The sequence below is a fragment of the Acromyrmex echinatior genome, chromosome 1 (genome assembly GCF_024713525.1).
Source record: "Acromyrmex echinatior isolate Ae372 chromosome 1, ASM2471352v2, whole genome shotgun sequence".
Lineage (NCBI taxonomy): Eukaryota > Metazoa > Arthropoda > Insecta > Hymenoptera > Formicidae > Acromyrmex > Acromyrmex echinatior.
Genome location: NC_141852.1, coordinates 26,881,069 through 26,899,952, shown reverse-complemented (window position 1 = coordinate 26,899,952; position 18,884 = coordinate 26,881,069). Strand labels below are relative to the sequence as shown.

Sequence of the window (18,884 nt, the reverse complement as noted above, 5' to 3'; positions counted from 1 at the left end):
CCAAAGATATTTACGATATGGACGATATTTTGAATCATAATTTATGATAAATATAAATTCTTTTCTTTCATCTAAGAAACGAGACTATCTGTGTGTGTGTGTGTGTGTGTGTGTGTGTGTATGTATGTTGATTTACAGATTTTAATAAATTTTAATAATGGATGAGCGATAAAGTTTCATTTCTTTACTCGTCCAAAGGACTTGCGAATTGCTAAGTAATTAATATTAAAACTAGATTTTAAGGTATTCTTACACGTATATACGTGTAAAAATTTATAATACGCTTAGATTGAGTAACTTTAATTCACAAGCGTAACACATGTGTACGATCAGCACTGAAAACTAGATAAAACGTGGCATCACCTGTCAACGAATGAAAAACATTCGAGCAAAAGTAAGGTGATATAATACGACTATTTAGTTAAAATATTACGTTTTTATATATATATGTGTAATATATATAAATATAAATAAATAATAATGGCAATAAATAAATATTTACAGCACCTTGTGAATATAGGATTTTTTAATTCCCAATTATAATTCTGTATACAAAAATACATCAACTGCCTTTATTGATTAATAAGGTAACTAAATATATGTATAGAGATTTATATATGTGAGAGTAATTGAATGGTTTATAACTTTTGGGCATCTTTTGCGTATTACTTATTACCTTATACACTAAATAGATCACGCTGCAAATATAAACTAATGACTGCACACACGATTTTACGTATAACTTATTGAATTGCCTCGTTTTCTTTACTTAGCTTTTCACATTTTCAACAAATTTTTTTAGCAATACTACATTGATCATAATAACAATAGTACGACAAATGATAAAACCTTAACATCATGATAACGTTATCATTCATACCTTTTTGAGAGTTGCTTAACATTCATACAGCACACGTGAAACAAAGCAAACCTCATTTCAACCAGACTACGTAAATTTATTATTTGCTGTTTTACATAATATCATAATATAATATTTTGGCACTTTATATTTTCGCAACTTAAAAAAAAGCTATCAAAGTAAACTTTCAGCAGTTAATTATACTTGTGTATAATTAAAAAAATTTCTCATTTTAGTATAATATATTTTTGTCAATATTTTTATTTATTTATTACCTTTAATTTATTGATTGTAATATAATGATCATACTTTCACATTTTGTAATTTTATTTTATTTGTTTACTTCATATAAAAATTTTCTATAGGATTCTACTTATCTTTAGAAAATTTAGGTAAGTAGATAATAAATATAAATAATATTATTAATAATAACATGTTAACATTGCTTAAACACTATATTGTAAACTATTTTTGCGAAATTTCAACTTTATTATTACCTAGTCGCATGTTGAGCAACTATTGTTAAGAGAATCCCAAATACCAAAAAAAAAGGAGATAAAAACAAAGAAAGAAATTACAAAATATAAATACATCGATTGATAAATAATAAACGCAGAAACAGGTTTGATTATCTTTGACTAAATCTTCGGCGTATCGCCTATGTTTTTGCCTATAAAGGCCTGAGCTTAAGTTTCATTATGACGAAGCACAACTCTATAGAGAACATAATACGCATTAAACGAAAACGACACGAGTACTACAATTTATTGTAAAATAATGCCGCTGATACTACCACGTTAAGAAAACGTAGCTTTATATAGAGTCGTGCTTGCGACACTCGATAGCCTCTATGAAACCTGAAGATTCGCAATTTCGAAGACCAGTCTACATAAATTCCCCTCCTGGCCTTCTGGTAAAAAAATGTTCCGCTATATGTGCACGACTCGCTCAAAATTCTGAATACACATAAAATATACATACAAAAAAATACTGTCAGTTAATGGCCAAAGATATTTAAAATAGTACAAACGATTTCCACCCGCTAATTTTTTGTCTTGACAAAGTTGTATTCGCTAAGACTAATTTCTTTTTCTCTGCACGATCGCATTCGTCTTACGGAAGTACTGACCTCCAACGACGTTTCAACGATATCGCAGAAAACCATGTAAACCGGTTTTGAAGAAGAGGATCATGAAATTCGACGGTCCCTCTTCCAGAATTGAGATATCGGAATCACCAAAATTCGAGATGACTCGTAGAGTCATACAAATATTTCTATGAGTAGAAGCATGTTCTCGAAGATTTCTTCGTCGCGCCATTCTGTTCAACGTTAGAAAACGCCGTGGATTTCCTGGTCCTCGCCGAGAAGGGCCTGAGACGCATAAAGAGATAAGCGGACAACACACACGAGGAAAGTAGAACGGCGAGTAGCACGATGAGAGTAATCGCAAATCCAGGAGTAGTCATGCAGATCATGGTCGAGCTGGCCGTGTTTTCGTGGCGTTGCGGGAACACCATCGTTGGTCCATTCAGGTCGCTGTTGTTGTTCTCATCGATGGAAAAGGTCAGGTCACCAGTCGAGACAACTCGAATAATTCGATTCACACCAACGGCCTTTTGCGGATTGTGCACTATCTCTCGGGATTTTCTTCTCCTTTCGTCTCGGGGCCGTCCAGCCGCTGCCTGTAAATAGGCCTCTAATGGCAGCGGGATCGGAGGCGGAAGACCGTATCCGACGTCAGGATGTTCATTCGTCGGAGAATGATGATGGTGATTCTCTAGAAGACCCTGACTCTCCAAAAGCGATGACGATTCCGAGCACTGTTCCGGGCATTGATATCGGCATATTTGTATGGTACACTGAAAGTGAACCTCCATGGAATCTGGAAACTTGAATGCCTGGAAATGAGCGTACGACAGCACTGACGCCGAAGCGCCGAAATTCTTGATTTTTGTAAATCTAGACATCAATTTAGGTCGTGTGATACAGCCTCGCTGATCCACCAGTTGTATTGGCGCGCGTTTGCCATCGTGAGCCATGCAATTTCTCACGAGCATATCGAACTTGGAATCGTCGTCCTTAATCGCGAGTACCATCGTCATAGTCTGACCGATCTTAACAAGTCCCGAAACCTCAGAAGCCCACGGTCCCTTGCCAACTTGTATCTGCATCCAGCAGCCGACATTATCACCAGCGAAATCCGCGCGAACCACATCCAGCATATCCACAGGAAACGGACGGAAGGTGACCGATTTCTCATACAGATCGTGCCAAGTGCAGCGCAGTTTACGCGCCTGATCCCAGACTTCCTGCACTTGAGGATCATATTGCACCACTATGATGTTTTCGAAAAATGTCCCGGATCCAGATTCGGCGCCGTAACCGTACAATCCATTCTCCGTATTGCCGGCCGTGCCGCACGCATGTATGCTGATGTCAAAGTTGACGGACGTGCGACCAAGTCCCGCAGGCAGGTGTACACAATTAATATTGCTGTAGTGGCCTTTACTAAAGACTATGCCGTAGAATGGCTTATCGAAACCCAGATAGACCTTCATCAGACTCTTTTCGCATTTCACGTCCAACGACACGATCTTCGGCATATCAGGCGTTGGCGCTGGCCAAGGTTCGACGCCAACCGCGGTGCTAACTCCGCCGCCCGTGGTATAGATCTTATCCATAGCTTCCGATTGCGCTTTAGAAGGCGGCAATGGCGGCGGTGGGCCGTGATAAGCGACATTATGATGCGGACGCGGTAAACTCAATGCACCTCGACCCGGTGGCAATAAAGGATGACCCCGGAGGCCACCCGATTTATAATGGTTTCCTCCCGCATCCTTATCCGCTATGGAATCCAAAGCTAATTGATCGGAATTAATTAATTCGTTATCTTGATGATTCAATGCTGAATTCTCGTTTCGATTATCTTCCCCCGGAATCGCCTCCACAACTTCGACTTCTTCGGCTCGAGCCAGCTATAAAACACCAATAATCGTTGTAAATGCGATCCTTACGTTTTGGACTTTTAAAAGATATTATAAAGAATAGAATTTTAAGTTTGAAAAAATAAAAGATGACGAAAGTTTCAAATTTGTAATATGAATGGTACGGACGGTATAGAAATTTCTTAAATTCTTACGAAACTAAATATATATAATGATACTATTAGTAGAAAATGTTTGTTTCTTTTTAAATCATTAATTACTTATGTCACCCTCGACTCAACGTATCTAACGAGGCTACATTACTATACCGAGAGCTTATCCGCAAATTTTATTTTTAGTCGCATTGATCGCTCTGATGTATGTAGAAATAGCGTTTCAGCTAATTTTTATACATTTATCGAAAAAACGGCCATACAACGGTATTCGTTTCTCACGCGCTCAATGGGAAACCTAAGTGTGTCAAGCTGCAGCAGAAATCGCATTGCGCCGAGAAATGCGGTATGGGCTCGATCGTTCGATTATCCGATCGGACAAATGGAGCGATCGTCGAAAGAGTTATTTCCGGTGGCACGGCAGCCGAGGGCAACACAGCACGGAGGATGGCGAATCGCCGGCGGCGATAAACCTGTTCGGAGTATTCAACGAATGTGGAGTTCGACGATTCGATTGACAGACGGTGGGGATCATAGGGGGTTACGAGGTAGGGAGCCCGCGGAATAGGAGCATTGAATCGTGTGTATAGAACTGTACGTTATAGTGGTCGATTGCGTCACGCGTGACCTTAGGGCATAACGGACTACCCGTGTCTTTAGCCACGGGTCAATCGGCCAGTTCCGCGCACATGTTCATGACTCTCCTTCTCGCCCCTACCATCCGTCTGTTTACTCGTCCCGTCATGGATTTTTCAATGTGCGCGTCCCATAATTCGACCAAGGCCTACCAAGTCACTGGCGCGGGGTTTCGCACCATCGTGACGGGTCCCAACGACGTCGGTTCTCAAAGAAGACGCGACAACTGGCAATTTATCATGAATGACGTGCATCGTGCCATTTATATCAAACACGTTTTGTTCAAGTGTCGACACGCTACTCAATGCTTCGTCTTCGATCATGACAGTTTGGTCGCTTTCTATCTCGGGAAGAATAAAAATTGCAAATGTATATAAACGTATATAAACGTTGCGCATTATGAGCTGAAAAATTTATCATGTCTATTGCAGGGATATAAAGCACATATGAGAAGCGGAAGGAGAAAGGAACACGCAAAACAGTTAAACAGAAAGAGTTAATTTGACTTTAATAAGAAATACAGGTTGAAATGGTGCTAAATCATTATACAAGTATAATTCATAGAGACATCGCGATCGGAGGGAGGAGGGAAGAGGGGGAGGACAAACTGGTGATGATTCCGACGTAGCACCGTAATGGCGATTCATTCATTGATGATGAATTCATTGATTTCTATCGCCACACTCTTTAAACTTAACCGATAATCGTCGATCAAGAAGTTGAGCGGAAAATAAAGAGGATGCGTACATATGTATACGTGCATCGAAAATCGTGTTGGGCCACAGGAATGCAGGATGAAAAGGGTACACGAAAGAAACCGCGAGGCGCGCGCTCACACGAAGAAACCGGTCGTTCCACGCGCGGGATTTTTGCGCACCACCTTGTAAGAGAGCGGCCCGATGTACGATGAAACGTTACTCGGGTCTCGGGTCCTCGGTAGACAGTAGACGAGCCGGATTGGAGCGCCGCTTCGCGCACCATTTTGAGACATCGGACCGGGCGAGTCGCCCTTAGCTCTGGGTCAGAGCACTGGGTAACGGCATTGCCTGGCCACGTGCGTACTCACCACGATATCTGGGTTATAACGTAGTAATTACCTATACGTAGACGTATCTATACCGACCTATTCTATCCCCCGCACAAGAGAGATCCCCTCGACCTCCTCATACCGCGTTTCTCGGTGGTCAGACGAGAACTAATATCCGTAAACATCGTTTATCGTCTTAAACCGTCTAGCTGGATCTTAAATGCTTGCATGATTCTTGTGTGAATTTATATACTACGTATGCAAGAGATCCGGATTCGACTCTCGGCTGAGGTAATATTTTTCGCAATAAGAATTAATTATTTACAAATTTTAATATGTTATTCAACATTATTAAGATCGTTTCGAAGGTGCGAACAAGCACCAAAAATTTGTTAAATTACTAGCCAATTTAACTCGTGATATTAATAGAATTAACATTTTCAAGACCGAAAAAACATATACGGTCCTATAACATATTATATTGCTCATTTATCGTCTTTCTTTCGCCTCCGAGAATGTTCAATCGACATTTCGCTTCGAACGTCGTAAAAATTACAACAATCGATACGTAATGTGTGTATCGATAATTCCACGTTAATTTTCCACGCGTTTTCTTATTATATCTCGCAACGGTCCATCGACACTCATCTAAAATAACTTATTATTAATTAAATAACGAAACGTAAAATGTATCTATTCACTCACCCCCTTTAATAGGAGACAGGCTAGGATATAAATGCGTAACTGCATACCGCGTTGGTGTCCACGGTGGAACACTACTGGTATCACTGAAAAAGATACAGTTCACATTAAATATTTAAACATATATTATATTAAATATACACTGTGGCATAATTCGGTATATTATGCCAAAAATTTTTTAATAAAACTAAAAAGTGAAAAGTTTTAAAATAAAATAAAAAATTTCTAAAATAAAATACAAAAGTAGCATTTAAAACAAAACAACTGTGTCAAATGTATAATAACTTACCTGTAACGATAATCGTACAGGATCGTGAAAATTGAGAGACTCTATCTCTTTCTCACGGCTATCATAAACGCACGGGTTACCTTTTCTATCGGCGTATTCACCAATTGATCTATACTACGACCTGTAATTAGAGTTTTACGAAATTTATAATTATAAGAATCTTTTTAAAGAGATTGGACTTAAATTTCTTATCTGAGCAAACGATTTATAACGTCCATGTTAGAAGTGTTGACTGTTAATCGCTATTCATTTCCGCTACCTCGCAGTAAAAGACACATTTACAGGACAGCCTGTTGTCGAACTCGCATTTCGCTCGTTTCGTTCATGTTTGATCGCCAATTATCAAGCAACTACATGTTCGCCTCGCGCAACCACTAAAGCCACCTGTCCCAAATTCCTCTCGAATGTCCGGGTTTTCGCTCCGTTACTTTGTTGTAAGCGTGAAACCGCGATCGCATCTATCGGTGCAAGTTAAAGATTTCACTAAATTTGCTAAAGTGTACACACGAAACACATGTCAATATGTAAGTTTCACAGTTGTTTAGCTCAAAATGGTACAACTGTGTTTGTATAATCTAAATAATTAATTAATTATTTAGCATAGACATTTAATGACTCTTGCATCTCTTCGATTTAAACTATGATATGATATGAGATAACGAATCACAAGAAAATGATTTTGTCGCACATATCCTTTATAATAAAGGAAAGAAAAAAGATGGTAGTAAGTAGTTACACATATATATATATATATATATAAAAGAGTATGATTTTGATACAACTTTCTTTCAAAGAACAAAGCATCTAATTAACGCAAAACAGGAAATGTGCATATAAATGGAAAAGGAAATTAATTAAAGCCCCTAAACTGTTTTATTTAAGCGTAATAAAATACTTGCTGAGGCTTTTATCTGCGGACGTAAATTGAGACACAAACGAGGAAAACAGTCATGTAAATTGCGGGTAAGTAAATTTATGTCGCGAGTAGGTACTAATTTGTCTAATGGTCGTGCCGGCTTGAATGTCTTGCGTTTTAATGCTCTCTTACACAGAACATACAGCAGAAATATCTCTCCGCATGTCCAAGTATTCTTCTTTACGGCATACATAATATCATATATAAATATGTAATGTACGTGTAATGTATACATACGATAATGTATGTATCGACGTAAACCTTAATTTGCCTAACCTAAATTCCTAAATTGTCTAAACCATTTAAATTTAACAAAATAAAGGAAGCTTCTCTTTTTTTGCGCCAATTATATCTGTCTAGTTTTTCTAACTTTTAACTAGTTAAGGGCGTCCCAGTCGTTTTGATCTTTAAAAATTAAAATACAATGTATAAAGTTAAAAAATCCGTTCCGGTTTTAATGCTATAATGATGAACAGCACGACCGCTTTCGCGCGCGCATGAAAGAGAAAAGCCAGAGACGATATACAAGACTGTGCGGTAATGTGCAATCGGTGTCCAAGTGGTATGCTTGACGTTTTATGAATGTAGGCAAGTAGGCTCCCGCCGATCAACGCTCGACCGCACGTGGAGTCCAAGTCAAAAGGATCAACCGGTTAGCCGGGCGCGGCCGCCGGCTATTCGTCCAGTTTGCGAATCCAGTACTTTGTGTGTACGATCTTTGTACATATGATAATGTCTAAAATCGAACGGTCACAATAATTTGACCGATTTCTTGAAATTGTTCTCCGATAAATTTTATCGTGAAAAAATACGAATGTCGAAGACATGTTCGTTAAGACAATCTGCATTCAGTAGTCTCGATTTTTTATGATTAAATGAAACATATTTAACGTTGTAGACGTCCAAGAATTAACAGTGTCTCAAATGTATAATTGATTGCCTTTACACGTAGATGCTAACTATCGGAAGCAGTCTGGTGAGACAGCCGCGAAAACCACAAAGTCATTAGATCATATCATATATTATATTATCCTGCTTCTGCAATTCGTGTCACAATAAACCGCGACACCTGTTCTTTCTTTCACGAGTAGCTTGTACTCGAATAAAAATCACCAGCTGTTTACCCGTCTCTCGTTTCGCGCTAACCATGAATCGGGCATACCGAAGTTACGGCATGATGCCAAATACGTATAACGGTTCAGTCGATATTGTAATTCCGAAGTCGGGCATTCGCATAATCAGCAACCTAATAGCGACCTATATAGAAAGGACCTAGACACTTTTCTGTTTCCTTGTCCCCCTTTCTCATTATCTTCTCTTTCACATAACGGACATCCAGAAAGACGTCGCGTCGTAAATAATATATGACACTGACATGCGAAAAAAAGTCGAACGGATTGATGCATCGACGAATTTATATGTTAGTTCTTGTTTTAGACTCTAATAGATTTATTATATTACATCGTTCATCTAATGTTTTTTTTTTTATTTTCTTTTTTAGATCTCATTTCACTTAGTTATCTCGCTCTAAAGATTCTACACGACGACGGTGTACCAATCAGACGATCTCTCAGATTTAACGATACTTAATCATGCGTTGAAAATCGCCAGCGATCTTCTTAATAAATTAAAATGGAGCATCGTGCTTGGATATATCCGATCGCAAGAATAGCAATAGGCAATGTAATAATACACGAAGAGAATTTTTTCTTAGAATTTATCCTGAAAATATGATAGTCGTGGGACAACAACATTGTATTTCAAAGACTTTGTATGTAAATCTCGTTCATTAATAAAACTACAACAAAATATAAAATAAGTTTTTACTTATTAATTTTACTGTGCATGATAAAAACTTTTAAAATATTATATTGTACCACAACTACCATATTTTCAGGATTTTAAAAAACATTTTAAAAGAAGATTCCATGTTCGCACACAATCTATTATAAACTAATTATTTTGCAATACAGCGGTATGGTAATTAAATGTAATAATAGTCCGACTCTATTGCTTCTTTTTACATTAAATATGCGACCAAAAGGGAGAACACGTATACATAAGAGATACGATAAAAGAAATCATGTTATTAATTTTGAATAAATAAATAAATAAAAATTTATGCCCGATACGAATCTCAATATAAAAGTGTAATTACAATCTACAAATATAATATTTCACACAAATTTATTAATAAGAGTAGCAAAACTTTGCAAATTGACGTAATTTCGCAATTTAAATAACAGTATATACTTCAAAGCCGTTCTGTCAACTACCGTCAATACGGATCTATTCTTCTTATTCGATAAATACACGCCGCGCACACGCGTAATTGTACGTATCGTAAAAAATTCACGGTCCACTTCTTTTAGTATGCTCCACCTCGTTTGATTCCATCGTTTGCACAATGGTATATACGAAATTACACGCTTTTTTAATTATCGTGCAGTTTTAATTGATAAAATAGCAGTCGATTGTGCAACAATGTTCCGCCTCTCGTTTTATACACACGTGCCACATATTAATTCTGCTTTACATTTGTATTTACGCAATTGTAACAATAGATGCGGGAAAAACGATAATATATTTAAAAGAATTTTTCTATAGAATTTCGATCTTACAGGACAGATCCGTCGGACAATATTGCGCAGCCGTAACATGTTCGCTGGAGTGGAAACAGTCGCCACGTGGTTGACTGCGTATCGTGCCGCATCTCCTACAAGCGCGACGTATAATTTCTCTCAATGAGCCTGCACCCGGTCGTTATTAACGCATTAACGAGGCGCGAAACGATGACGTGCGACTTGCCTCTAATAACTTAATCAGTGACGTAGCGCTAATTGGATTACGTCCTGTACGTAGCTGGTCGTTAACCGCCGTACGTCCGTTAGACTCAAGAAGCGCACGAATTAACAGCCACGAATTATCTACGACGATATCTTCATCGTACTCACGCGAGGAGAATCGTAGAATATTTGGGTTACATTATAATCAGGATTGAGAGTTAGCAAAATAAATGCGTGACCGAAACAACGCACAGAGGTGTGTTTTCACAGAGATAATATCTTAGCCGTATATTTTAGCCGTTATATTTCTCTCGCACCGTGGAAAAAATTCCTTCCTGTGTTGGTATTAATTTAACGTCTCGAATTTATGAATGACAGATAATGTTTTACCGGTTCTTTTTTTTTTTTTTTTTTTTTTTGAAATATTAAACGGTTCAGGGCAAAATGAATCGAACAGTTTAAGAATAGCAATACGAATACGGATAGATAGAGTGACTAGAATGCGATATACAATATCTTCTAACTTAATATTGGCGGCGCGATGATATCTTACTTTTTTGAAACCGATACAGCCCAAGCAAATCCGGATGCGAGTAGTTGCCAACGTGCTCGATTCTCCTTCGGATGTCAGACGAACGAAGAACTGAATGAATCGCTACATCGAATCTCTAAATCGTTGTCGAACGTCAGTTCCCGGCGCACATTCGCTCGATTTCGCACGCTCCAGTGGTTTCGCGAATATCGAATGATAAGATTGACAAGCGCGTCTGTGTAGTAAAGTGGAAAGTTTCGATATTCCCTTCGATATTCGAAAACGAACTCTGTGAGAGCCTTCGGAAGCTTCGTACGCGAACGACTGATCACCTCGTGATGATGCGATACTCCGCGATGCCCGGTCGCGACAGCTAGAGAAAGAGACGCGCACGGGACAGCGTGCGATCGCCGGTCTCGGAGGTGCACGCGAGAACTCGAAGAGTCGGAATAGGGTACACCTGTCCGATATACGGAGTATACTACAAACGTAGCGGCCCGCCCCCTGACCCAGACAGCCGGTACAGTTATATAGGTCCCTCGCGCGGAGCAGAGGATATCTCTCCTCGTTCTCGCCGTGAGTCTGCGAGGCTTGATGAACGACGCTGATGTACGTGTCTGTGAGGTGCAAGAAAGAATATACCCTACGTGTACTTCGTGTCGATGATATCATTGCCCTATCGCTTAGGGCAAAAATGTGACATCAAGTACAGAGTAACGTTGATGCCGCCATGGGATTAATGGAGTTCGATGACTGTAATTGGGATTTCGATTTAGAAAACATATAGATAATCTCTAACATTAATAATATTACGTTAGTTTTTTAGTATATATATACACTTGTTCTCTAGCATACATGTCTTATTTTATATTGAAAAAGCGTTTATGAAGAAATTATCGAGTACGAGGTATTGCTGCATTCTTTTTGTAATCTCTCATGTTTAAACACGTCATGTTGAACGCAACATAAATTATATATGTACGCGAATGAATAACGAACTATCAACTTTACTACCGAGTTATGATATTAAATTATAAGGTTAGCCAATATAATACACGAATATTTTTAATTTTGTATCAAAACTGTTTAAATGAATAATGTAAATTGATAATAATCAGTTTGAATTATATACATTCCTATAATCCATTATTTATTACGGCAACTTTTGCATTATAAGAAAAATTGATATACTTATACTTGTTAATCATTCAATTAATATTTTATTTAATACTTTGCAGACCTCAAATATGTCAAACAGATAAATTGTACTCAATAATTAACAATATAGGACAGTTATATATAAAGTGTTTTTAATCTGTAGCATTAACCACAGATCTTACATGAATAATTATAAGAAAATGTATTTTTGTCAAAAACTATCATAGATTCAGTAATTGATGACAAATACGTTTAAAATAATATAAATAAAACTATTAAATATTTAAACTAATTTTTACTTATTACACGTTTATATTTTTAAAAAATCCATTTTAATGTTATCTAATTAAAAAATCAAAGAAATAAATCTCAAAGAAAGTAAATGTTTTATCTCATTGACGGATTCTCTTATCGTATTGTAAATCAAACCTTATTATATAAAATTACGTGTATTTTATTATAAAAATGCATCATACAAGAACCCAGTTATGAAATAATTTAACTCTAAAAGTAAGTTTTTTTAATATCAATTAAACATAAATAAAAAAGGAACTCTATGTTGATATTAGGCAAGCTGCTTCATATATAGTGGCCTCTGGCACAGCATTTCGAATACATTTAAATATTAAAAATAATGACATTTAACGATTGACGATAATTTATCAATTGATGGTTATGTAAAAAGTATATTTGCCGACATAGCTTAGAAGAAGTGATACTATAGTACTTACATTTTGTATAATAACTTGGTTAATAATCAATATTTAAATTAAAAACTCAACAATTATATTTATCAAAATGTTATTCAATCGATTCTAGACTTAAAGTTATGAAACATTTATTACTTAGAACACTATTTATAAAGATGTAATGTCATTATATAAGTTCGAAAAAATACACATAATAGTTCGAAAAAAAAAAATAGGAGTAGTAATATGGCCTTCCATAAAAATAGATATAAAAAATTGGTTTTGTTTAAAAAACAGTATTTAGTTAGCAAATTCATATAAAAAGTAAAATATTATAGAGTATATGTATTCGAATTATGCAAACACATATGTATATACACATAACTCCTGCCGCATATAAGTTGCTCAGTGCTAGAAATCTACATATACGTAATATAAACTATAGATTAACAATAGAGCTGCAATCGATTTATCAAATAATTATTTTAAAAACCTCAAAAAAGAGGCCGTGAGTAATCAATACGCAAAGAGAGCCACATTAACAAAATGCTGTGCTATTGTTTAAATTTGCACAACTCAAAATATATGAAATATCAAATAAAATGTTAAGTAGCAAAGAACATACTCAAATATTCGTATAATAATATGCTCAAATTCAAGAAAAATGAAAAAGTAGGCGTAATTAAATGCTAAAATATATATACCATAGAGAAACGTTTCGAAATACTTGAAAGTAAAAAAAAATGCGTTTTAATAAGTGTTGGCTATTGAGTATTGGTACATTATGGTGTAACGGCGAGCTACTGAAAAATAATTGCATAAGTAATTATTAGAATATGCTATATAAAAGCGAAGATATTCAGGGGGGGAGGGGGCATAATATTTACACTGGCCATAATACCTTCTCCTCTGTTATCTATACTAATGATTTTTTAAATTAAATATATTCGTGGCATTAACAATAAATAAATAAATAAATAAAATAATATTTTGTTTAAGAGACTCAACTATGAGTAAATTATCATATCTGTATTAAGCAAGAGTAAAGATATAACTTGGCGTTGATATAATATGGCCAATCGTTTGTAACAATTATAGATCGAATTTATATGAGTTTACAATCAGATTTACATATGCAAAATAAAAATTTAATATATTATATGATATATTATATTAATTAGCAACAATATGAATACATAAATATAAAATAATAAATATAAAGAATAATATTAAAATAGTATTATTAATCATAACAGTAAATAAAATATAGAATATATGTTATATTAATAATAAATAATAAAATAAAAATAATTTTATTGATATATTTACACATCGAAATAAAAAATCATAATTTAAAAAAAATAGAAATTAATTTTATTTAACTAATAGGAAACAAAGACTCATAACGGATCTTTAATAATTAGATGTTCCATATAAATATGTATATACATTATTATACTATAATAAGTATATTTATAATTATTTGAACTGCGCGCCGAATTAATTTTTTTACTAATTATTTACTATAGAGGATTATATCCTCCTTGACTTTGACATATGTTGTCAAAATTATGACTCCAAGTGACCTTGGATAAATTTCAACCGTCGCTCGTTATTCCTTAAAAAGTTATTAACAAACAAAGTTCATCAATAAAACTTAACTTTTGGACACGACTGCGCTTTGATGAAATAAATTACTTTTACAGCGCAAAATATTTTCTTATATAATTTCTTATATAATTTGTCTTATATGATTTTTATCTCATCGATTTCGACAATAATTCATTCTCCGTCAATTTTATTTTAATTGTTTATTAACCATTGATTCATGAGCTGAGAGACCAGATTGTTATAATTGAATATTTATTAAAGTAGAAAATTTTTAAATAAGAGAGAGTATACAAGTTTTCTGTTTCAAAAATACAAATATTTTACTTCAAAAACACAAATTTCCTGCTTGACAAACAATTGGCGTTCTTCATTTATACAGTTTTACCAAGTTATTAATTAAATTACATGAATTACTCTCTTTGCAAAAGTTAGTCCAGTCAATTGCTGTGTGTGATGAAATATTTTATGCTTTTTTAGTTTAGATGCGTTTCTAAGTTTAAACAAATTAATTCAGCGCAGTTTTAAACATATTAAATGAAAAAATATTATACACATTAAATAATAAAATATTATACACAAAACGTTGAGGTTTTTTAAAACGTTTTATAGTTTGTCCTACAAAATCATTGATATGAATTTATGTTGTGTGTTACACTGCACATAACACAACTGATTGATGTGGCATTTATGTATTCATTCAATTTCATATTTGGCATTTATAATACAACTGAATGCAAATTCTATACTGTTATCAAAGATCAAATATCAACAAAATATTCATGCTGAACATGTTCTACGAGATTATGCTCTCATTAACCATAGTGCTGTCTAACTGGTTTCTTTAACTAATTCATAACGAGAAGAAACATGAACATTGCAAATATATTACTTGTTATTTTATTACTTCTGCTAGTAAGTAACATCTCTTAATGTGTTTTATTTTCCTACATTATTTTAAAAACTTTTTTTAATGTTGCAAAAATTCAATAAATGTTTATAGTAAAATGTTTTAGTAAAATAATTTTATTGTATAAATTAAATACAGTTACTGCGAACTCTAAAATTAAAACATAAATATAACATACAGTAACTTAGTGTTAAATTTATATATATTTTAATTTTAATGTGTAATAATAAAAATTATGTTTACAATTTCAATATATGTTTAAATCTTTAATATATGTAATACAATTATATTAAAGTTGTTTTTCATTTTGTGTGCATATTGGAACACGAGCGGACATTAAACGAGAGTGTCGCAAACAAACCAATGTTTCTTGGGGTATGGAAATATTTTATATTACACTTTCACATTGTAAAAGACACATTTATTTTTCTTAATTGGTTCTTCTTGATGGCTTCTTTGATTTAGCATCTTTAAAGCAACTAAAAGCCGGTAACATTGAACAACATGATATTAAATTAAAATGTTATTTAAAATGCTTTCTGGCAAAAAACGGTATTCTTAATGAGAATAACAGTATAGATGTTGAGAAAGTCTTACGTCATCTCCCGCGCAATTTACAAGAGTCATCGAGAAAAATTCTTCATCGATGCAAATCAATTCGTAAGTCTTCTTCTTTATTTAGCTACTTTGTTGTATAACAAGGTCAATCTGTATAATTATTTTACAATTTTTTAAATGTATAATATTTATATTTTATATTTTCTTATCTTTTTATACAAAATGTAATGACACGATAGGTATCATTAAAAATTTGAAAAATGAAAATTGATATTAATAAATTAATGGAAAAATTAATTTTTAGAATCGGAGAATGCTTGTGATAAAGCTTTTCAAATAGCTACATGTTATATTAAAGGGCAACCTGACGTATGTATTACAATAATACAAATTTATTATTATTATTAAATACTTACCACAGAATTCTGTTTGCAGATTTTAAAAATCGTATCATTTGTTTAAAGATAAATGCTTTGAGTTTAGATATATATATAAATCATTGCATTATGAAAGATATAAAGGGATAGCAACATGAAGTAGTTGTATATGTAAAAACGCGCTATTTTATTAAATCACATTACTTTATTTAAAAAATACATTTTATATAAGATAACTATATTTTATTATAATTTGTCATTTTTTAAAAGAAAATGTATAAAAATGGTTTAAAATATACATACTATACATATATATAATAATATATATTTGTATATGTAAATGTTTATGTATATATGTACATATATAAATACAAATATAATTATATTAATTATATTTACATATATATGTAAGTACCCCATAAAAGTATTATATTAAAAATTAATTTGTATTTTATAAACAATATTAAGAATCTTTATTTTAGATCGCATATGTGAGAAACACAATCAATACTAAAAATTTAAAATGCCTATTACGATTGAAGCTGGATCTTTATTGCTTTAAATAATTCAGTCTTGAATTACTAATAGACATTATATATATCATATTGTAGTCTTTTCGAACTGCGCTATTTTTTCTAGTATTTCTAGTATTGATTGTGTTTGTGTTTTATAGTCTTCACTAAAATATCATTTTGATACACATAATTTTTATGTAAAGATTACATATACTTTATTTCCATTATTATATCAAGTATTTCAAACAAATTAAGACTGTGACATACACACATACAAATGTGTCAACTATATGTTAACAAATTATATTAAAAAATTATTTCTACATTATAAACGTGACACATTTTGTATTTGTAAAGCATTCTAAAAAAAAGATGTCAATAAAGAAAAAGATGAACGAGACCATGGTAACGCGTAATATTTGTTTGTAATTCACGTCATGTCTAAAATTTCAAAGTTACACATTTTGCCAAAATTTTAGGATTTTTTTTTTTTTTTTTTTTTTAAGGATAAAAGATTAAAGTTCATATGTCGTAAGATCGTAAAAACTTATCATGTGTGATCATTGTGCGTAAGTAATCTTTTTATTACGTCACATAATGTAATTTTTCTCTTATAAAGTTTTTGTTTCTTGAAGTAATATTATGGATACATATGTATGTATATAAAAAACTGCTATATATAAGGATATATATGCACACATGTATATATGCGAAAAATGTTGGTGTTATCTTTTATAGCAAAATTATCGGTCAAAAAAAATATGCTGGACAAGTAACCTGTCGATGCAAGTAAGTTTTCATACTTATTTATAAATTCATAAATACATTTGCGTATATATAGATTATGTATGTGTCATGTATCATACATTATGTTTGAGCAGTGACGCGAAAAAGAGTGTTGTGGTCAGTAAGGAAAAAGACTTCACTGGATGTTGCAGCAAAAAGTAAAAATTACAATAATAAAAATAAGGAAAGAAAGAATAAAAATAAAAATTAATTAATTAAAAAATAAGAAAAGTTATTTTTAAACCTATATGGTCGCCTGACTCCATAATAATGATTGTACAAGCAGTGCAACATTCCCAGAAATTTTTAATAATTCGATAATTATTATAACTCGACTAAATATATACATAGAGAAAAAAAGACAGGATGTTGTGGTGCCAAATGTTGCTCGGGCACGAAAGAAGAAGGCGGATGTTGTAGCGATGCCACTACGGATCAAAAGAGCTGCTGTCCAGTAGAAAAGTAATCTGCCAACACAATGGTCCTGCTTGACGACAAGGTTAAAAAGGCGGCCATATGGGCTATTTTAAATGAATTCATTAATTCATCTTTTTTGTCATATGCATAATTTAATTTATTATTGTAAATTCTCCAAATAAAAAATACTTATTAAATGTTTATTTTAATATATTTTTTATTATATTTTATATATATTAATTATTGTTATTACTACATTTTTTATAATTCAGATCGATATTTAAAATGTTATTACTATGCTTTTTCTTAGAGCGAGAGAAGCGGCTGGAGGTTGCTGTTTGTCTGGTTGTTGCAAACAAATCGAAAATAAAAAAAGAGACTCGGCAGATGCGAATCGCTCCACGCAGATGAAAAATTCTACAGAAAGATGCTGTGAAAATAGAAAATAACTTTAGAAGAGACACTTGTGTAATAAATTCTAATCTAAAAGCTTTAAATATTTTCTGCTCACATCTCTATTCTATATAACATACATTGCGCGCAATCTACAATATTTGGATAATAAAACTTAAATCCTTGTAAAATCAATTTGTTATTTATAAATTCGAAATTACGCTATAAATTCATAAAGCTTATTAATTCTATTTTAATTACTATGCAAAATACGAGCTGCTGTTTGTGTACCGATTTATATATTGTAAATATTCTTTGTGCTCTTCAATCAATTGTCAGTATAATCGGGGTTAATATTAAAACTCCATCGTAACAATTTGCAAGTATATATTCCTTTATTATGAATCCTATCCTATTAGGCTTTATAATGATTGTGAAACAAAATTAATATGCTAAATTTTATATACATACATTATTAATATTAATGACCGACAAATGTAAAAGATATATATACAAATCATATATAATTAATTAAAAGAATATATAAAAACTGTTTCAGTTTAAAAATGATTAAAATCACTATGGATAGACAATAGAATATTTTTTCTAACTCAATTACAAATTATTT

General features: G+C 33.1%; 2 protein-coding genes and 1 pseudogene across 3 annotated transcripts; 2 read left to right on the top strand and 1 right to left on the bottom strand.

Annotated features, from left to right (window-relative positions):
• Positions 1–508: 508 nt before the first annotated feature.
• dy (transmembrane protein dusky) lies at positions 509–14,469 on the bottom strand. The gene is made up of 4 exons (XM_011059794.2): positions 10,867–14,469; positions 6,612–6,732; positions 6,326–6,408; positions 509–3,835 (listed from the first exon to the last, which is right to left on the bottom strand). The coding sequence occupies exons 3-4, from the start codon at positions 6,368–6,370 to the stop codon at positions 2,135–2,137; spliced, it is 1,746 nt and encodes a 581-aa protein (XP_011058096.1). The 5' UTR covers positions 6,371–6,408; positions 6,612–6,732; positions 10,867–14,469; the 3' UTR covers positions 509–2,134.
• Positions 14,470–15,091: 622 nt separating this feature from the next.
• Obp9 (odorant binding protein 9) lies at positions 15,092–17,060 on the top strand. Its single transcript, XM_011059893.2, has 5 exons — positions 15,092–15,138; positions 15,506–15,585; positions 15,676–15,870; positions 16,073–16,137; positions 16,204–17,060. The coding sequence occupies exons 1-5, from the start codon at positions 15,092–15,094 to the stop codon at positions 16,228–16,230; spliced, it is 414 nt and encodes a 137-aa protein (XP_011058195.1). The 3' UTR covers positions 16,231–17,060.
• LOC147911112 (uncharacterized) lies at positions 17,051–18,883 on the top strand (annotated as a pseudogene). The gene is made up of 4 exons (XR_015544423.1): positions 17,051–17,072; positions 17,542–17,604; positions 17,798–17,945; positions 18,174–18,883. The product of XR_015544423.1 is annotated as an uncharacterized LOC147911112 (transcript).
• Position 18,884: the final 1 nt, after the last annotated feature.

Bases quoted from the DNA above. Each gene is read 5' to 3' on its own strand.
- dy (XM_011059794.2), bottom strand. From the start codon at position 6,370: ATGCAGTTACGCATTTATATCCTAGCCTGTCTCCTATTAAAGGGG. The intron at 3,836-6,325 runs GTGAGTGAATAG...GGTGTTTTATAG, and splicing joins CCTGTCTCCTATTAAAGGGG to CTGGCTCGAGCCGAAGAAGT.
- Obp9 (XM_011059893.2), top strand. From the start codon at position 15,092: ATGTTCTACGAGATTATGCTCTCATTAACCATAGTGCTGTCTAACTG. The intron at 15,586-15,675 runs GTATGGAAATAT...TCTTTGATTTAG, and splicing joins ACAAACCAATGTTTCTTGGG to CATCTTTAAAGCAACTAAAA. The intron at 16,138-16,203 runs GTATGTATTACA...TTCTGTTTGCAG, and splicing joins ATATTAAAGGGCAACCTGAC to ATTTTAAAAATCGTATCATT.